Source organism: Nerophis lumbriciformis, linkage group LG39 (genome assembly GCF_033978685.3).
Source record: "Nerophis lumbriciformis linkage group LG39, RoL_Nlum_v2.1, whole genome shotgun sequence".
Classification (NCBI taxonomy): Eukaryota; Metazoa; Chordata; class Actinopteri; order Syngnathiformes; family Syngnathidae; genus Nerophis; species Nerophis lumbriciformis.
Window position 1 is genome coordinate 15,797,501 of NC_084586.2, and position 6,037 is coordinate 15,803,537.

Here is a 6,037-nt window from a genome sequence, read left to right on the forward strand (position 1 = left end):
AACAACACTCAATAAACGATTGGGAACTGAGGAAACTAATTGTTGAAGCTTTGAAAGTGGAATTCTTTCCCATTCTTGTTTTATGTAGAGCTTCAGTCGTTCAACAGTCCGGGGTCTCCGCTGTCGTATTTTACGCTTCATAATGCGCCACACATTTTCGATGGGAGACAGGTCTGGACTGCAGGCGGGCCAGGAAAGTACCCGCACTCTTTTTTTTACGAAGCCACACTGTTGTAACACGTGCTGAATGTGGCTTGGCATTGTCTTGCTGAAATAAGCAGGGGCGTCCATGAAAAAGACGGCGCTTAGATGGCAACATATGTTGCTCCAAAACCTGTATGTACCTTTCAGCATTAATGGTGCCTTCACAGATGTGTAAGTTACCCATGCCTTGGGCACTAATGCACCCCCATACCATCACACATGCTGGCTTTTCAACTTTGCGCCGATAACAGTCTGGATGGTTCGCTTCCCCTTTGGTCCGGATGACACGATGTCGAATATTTCCAAAAACAATTTGAAATGTGGACTCGTCAGACCACAGAACACTTTTCCACTTTGCATGAGTCCATCTTAGATGATCTCGGGCCCAGAGAAGCCGGCGGCGTTTCTGGATGTTGTTGATGAATGGCTTTCGCTTTGCATAGTAGAGCTTTAACTTGCACTTACAGATGTAGCGACCAACTGTATTTAGTGACAGTGGTTTTCTGAAGTGTTCCTGAGCCCATGTGGTGATATCCTTTAGAGATTGATGTCGGTTTTTGATACAGTGCCGTCTGAGGGATCGAAGGTCACGGTCATTCAATGTTGGTTTCCGGCCATGCCGCTTACGTGGGGTGATTTGTCCAGATTCTCTGAACCTTTTGATGATATTATGGACCGTAGATGTTGAAATCCCTAAATTTCTTGCAATTGCACTTTGAGAAACGTTGTTCTTAAACTGACTATTTGCTCACGGAATTGTGGACAAAGGAGTGTACCTCGCCCCATCCTTTCTTGTGAAAGACTGAGCATTTTTGGGAAGCTGTTTTTATACCCAATCATGGCACCCACCTGTTCCCAATTAGCCTGCACACCTGTGGGATGTTCCAAATAAGTGTTTGATGAGCATTCCTCAACTTTATCAGTATTTATTGCCACCTTTCCCAACTTCTTTGTCACGTGTTGCTGGCATCAAATTCTAAAGTTAATGATTATTTGCACAAAAAAAAATGTTTATCAGTTTGAACATCAAATATGTTGTCTTTGTAGCATATTCAACTGAATATGGGTTGAAAATGATTTGCAAATCATTGTATTCCGTTTATATTTACATCTAACACAATTTCCCAACTCATATGGAAACGGGGTTTGTACTGTAATAAACTGTGGTGTCGTTTTGGCATTTACAATAATACACCGAAAAATCTACAGTTGTTGATTTGCGGTAAAAAAAAAAAACAACAAAAAAACTGGCAGCTCAGATGCCAAAATTTGACTGTAAAATTGCAGTTTTAAAAAACAAAAAAAACAAATGTACATTTTACAGTAAAATTATGGCAACTGAGCTGCCTTTTGTTTTTGTTTGTTTTTTACCATAAAAACAGCAGTACTGTTTTTCCATTTACAGTAAAATACACTAAATTTTGAGGTAAAATTTTAGCAACTTACCATATTTATTATTTTTTTTAAATCTACTAATAAAATGTATTAAAAAATGGTGTAATAATAGTATTCACTGTTAGAAGCGGTCCTCTGGGGCCAAACAAAACTTACTTTGACAAAAAAACATAGTATTTGCATACCTGCCAACTTTTGAAATCAGAAAAACCTAGTAGCCAGGGTCCAGGGGCCGCAGGCCCCGGTAGGTCCAGGACAAAGTCCTGGTGGGGGGTTCAGGTTCGCCCCCGACGCAAAATAATTATTAGCATTCAGACAGGTTAAAATGTTGCTAAAACCATCACTTTTCTATCAGTCACAGTGACTTTTCAAAACAAAAATATTACAGCAAAATACTGCAGCATTATCGGCAGCAAAGCAAACCAAATTCTGCCAAGGAATTTCGTTTGAGTCTATTTCTTCCGTGAGTATTTTGTAAATGTTTTCGCCTGTGGAAGCCGTATTGCATTCCCTCAAAGACAGAAGTACTGACAATACTTTTCCAATGTCGTCATCGAAATATGGAACACAAATGGGGTACAGTTTTACATCGTCATAATCGGTGCTGCCGTCAGTCGACATGCTAAATGGTTCCGTCTTCATGACATCGGCGATACTTTTTGAGGATTCTGTTCCAAGACACTGAATAATGTTTGATGTTTTGGTTCGACCACATCCATATTTTTGGGCGATTTTCGAGTCGGGAAACATTTTCCGAAATAACTGTCCCATGTGATCAGCCAGTGCGATTGGAAGTCCATGCTCAATTATTGCCTCCGTAAATAAAACTTCGGCATTTATCACATCCAAAGAATCTGTTTGGGCGACGAAAAACGTTGAAAGTTTTCCACTTGTATCGCTAGCAACGGCATTAGACTTGTGTCTTTTTGTCTCAACGTGGTCTTTTACATCGCTAATTCCTCCGTGTCCGATCGAAAAATCTTGTCTGCACAAGGTGCAATTCGCGTAGTTTTCACCCTTTTTGGAACGGATAATTATTCCCGGATAGGCTTTTGAATATTCTTCACGGAATGACTGCAGTTTTCTTTTCCGTTCAAGACTCGTTTGCGATTTTTCTCCGGCTGATTCCATGATCGTTCGCTCGTTTGGAAACAATGGCAACTGGTGCCTCGTGCTTGGCAGCGGTGCTATAAATAGCCTCGCGCATGGCATTCGGAATGGCTCGATAGGAAGTTACGGGAAGCAGTGTCGATTGTCATTGTTGTTACGCGATTTCGTGAATAAAACTTTAAAAAAAAAAAAAAAAATTTAATTAATGAAAAACCGTATTTTTTATCACTGCAACCGTAACCCGGAATAGGTTGATGAAAACCGTACTAATTACGGGAAAACCGGAGTAGTTGGCAGGTATGTATTTTCAATCCGGTTTCAGGGCAAATCACTCTACGGAGATAGCCCTCGCAAAAATGACTAATGATCTACTGCTAACGATGGATTCTGATGCGTCATCTATGTTGCTGCTTCTTGATCTTAGCGCTGCTTTCGATACCGTCGATCATAACATTTTATTAGAGCGTATCAAAACACGTATTGGTATGTCAGACTTAGCCTTGTCGTGGTTTAACTCTTATCTTACTGACAGGATGCAGTGCGTCTCCCATAACAATGTGACCTCGGACTATGTTAAGGTAACGTGCGGAGTCCCCCAAGGTTCGGTTCTTGGCCCTGCACTCTTTAGTATTTACATGTTGCCGCTAGGCGACATCATACGCAAATACGGTGTTAGCTTTCATTGTTATGCTGATGACACCCAACTCTACATGCCCCTAAAGCTGACCAACACGCCGGATTGTAGTCAGCTGGAGGCGTGTCTTAATGAAATTAAACAATGGATGTCCGCTAACTTCTTGCAACTCAACACTAAGAAAACGGAAATGCTGATTATCGGTCCTGCTAAACACCGACATTTATTTAATAATACCACCTTAACATTTGACAACCAAACAATTACACAAAGCGACTCAGTAAAGAATCTGGGTATTATCTTCGACCCAACTCTCTCCTTTGAGTCACACATTAAGAGTGTTACTAAAACGGCCTTCTTTCATCTCCGTAATATCGCTAAAATTCGTTCCATTTTGTCCACTAGCGACGCTGAGATCATTATTCATGCGTTCGTTACGTCTCGTCTCGATTACTGTAACGTATTATTTTCGGGTCTCCCTATGTCTAGCATTAAAAGATTACAGTTGGTACAAAATGCGGCTGCTAGACTTTTGACAAGAACAAGAAAGTTTGATCATATTACGCCTATACTGGCTCACCTGCACTGGCTTCCTGTGCACTTAAGATGCGACTTTAAGGTTTTACTACTTACGTATAAAATACTACACGGTCTAGCTCCAGCCTATCTTGCCGATTGTATTGTACCATATGTCCCGGCAGGGCCGGCCCGTGGCATAGGCCGTATAGGCAAATGCTAAGGGCGCCGTCCATCAGGCCACGCCAGTGCCACAAATGTAGGAGAAAAAAGAAAAAAAAAGTTGGTACTATTATTTCTAAATACAAAAAATAATCCCACGTTAATTAAAATGCAAAGTAAAGCCTATTTAATAGAAATATTATTTGTTACAACATTACCCCCCCCCCCCCCCCGCCCCGCACGGTGCGCCCCCTCCCTTCCCGTATCATGACTCTTTTTGGACGTCACCACATCAAAAAATCAACACAAGATGTCAAAACAGCCAAAACTGTCAGGTGCCCAGGGAAGAAAAAAGAGAAAAGAAGAGGAGGAGAAACGAGAAAATACAGAGGTAGCAGGTAGGTAACGTTAGCCTACATGAAATTATTTGTCTGTTACAGAATGTGATAGTAACCTGGCTTTTTAGCATTAAGCTAATGTTACATGATTCGGCAATTGCTAATCAATAAATAGCTAGTTCTGTTTTAACGTCGGGTTAATATTGTGGAGGGGGCTAAATTGTTATGGAAAATAATAATGTAACGTTAGGTAATTACAGTACTCCCACCTTACATTCCTCAGGGACATTTGTACTAGATCTTTTAAGCAGGTATTTTTTGTTTACATTGTTATTGCCTTCTGGTTAGCTAATGTTTGCCCTGCAGGTAATAGTCACTTTTCCACCCATTAGGTATAGTTGTAAGCCTAGTTGTTAAAGTGCACATCATTAATGTTAATTAAGCAATATGTATGTAAAAAATATTGTATTTCATATATTCATTTTTTATTTTTTACATTCATTTATTTATTCATATTTTTTTTTATCTTGTTAACTATTCTGATTGTTAATTTGCTTTCTTTAAGTAAAAAAAAAAGGTCAAAGACAAAGCTATTTGGTTTCTTGTGAGTATATACAGTTCACTGCCGATGTGGGGGGGCGCCATCTAAAATCTTGCCTAGGGCGCCAGATTGGTTAGGGCCGGGCCTGGTTGCATTATTAGATAATATCAAAGTGAAATTTTTATTTATCTTTTTCCTGCCAAAGTGGAGAAAAATAAAGTACTCCAGGCTTTCGCGGGCCAGGTAAATTTACGCGGCGGGCCACATCTGGCCCCCGGGACCTTGAGTTTGACAACTGCCCCCAAATTTTTTTAACCCAAAAAGAAAACATAAGTGGCCCGGGGCCCCGATGTGGCCCGCCACTTCATTTTATTTGGCCTTCGAAAGCCTGGAAATAATAAGTATCAATAAAGTAACTTTTCTTACAAAATGTATTCTTTCTTTTCTATTTTGGGAGAAAAAAAACATATATGTACTCCATGTAATCGCACATTTTGTTAACTTAAACAACAAAAGTGACATTTTGCCCGGCATACCTTCGTCCAGCAGCCGCTCCAGATGCGTGAAGATGCCGCTGAAGTTGGGCAGTGAACTCATCACCTTGCGGTCGTTCATCAGCTGCATTAAGTAGTCCGGGTTGGACTTGGGTCTCTCCTTCACCTCTGTCTCCCCGACCATGGCTGTGGAAGTCTCCACACACGCGCACGTGCGCACGCACACACTAAGCGACCGGGGTGGGGGGAAAAAACAAACTTAAAACTAGACAGAAAAACAACAACCGAACTTTTCTCCGCCCCCTCCTCCGCCCGGTGCGAGGACAGCGCAGTCGTCCGCCGAGCGCGTCTCTCAAGCGGGCTTGAAATCTCAGATGATGCGATCCCCGATCCCGGTTCTCTTTAAGACTTTTTCTTTTTAAAATTAAAAAAAAAAGAAAAAAAAAGTTCCTTTATCGTTGTTCGTTACTAATAAAATAAAAAAGTGGAGCGGGAAGAAGTTAGTCGGTGGACGGGCGGCTATCATATGATTACAGTAGTGCCGCGGAGCACGAGTGGGGCTCTGGGGAGGGAGCGCGCTGCGCGTCACCGCCAACGCCCGGAGGCTCGTCCCCGCCGCCGCCCCTCTGGCTGTCTCGCTCGG

General features: G+C 41.7%; 1 protein-coding gene across 3 annotated transcripts in view; it reads right to left on the reverse strand.

Annotated features, from left to right (window-relative positions):
* Window positions 1-5,932, reverse strand: part of qki2 (QKI, KH domain containing, RNA binding 2) — a 63,225-nt gene extending 57,293 nt beyond the window's left edge. For all 3 annotated transcript variants that reach the window (XM_061931612.2, XM_061931611.1, XM_061931610.1), the window contains exon 1: window positions 5,437-5,932. In XM_061931612.2, coding sequence (XP_061787596.1) covers window positions 5,437-5,578 — 142 coding nt within the window. In that variant the 5' untranslated portion in view covers window positions 5,579-5,932. The remainder of the gene's footprint in view (window positions 1-5,436) is intronic.
* Between the last annotated feature and the right edge of the window lie 105 nt (window positions 5,933-6,037).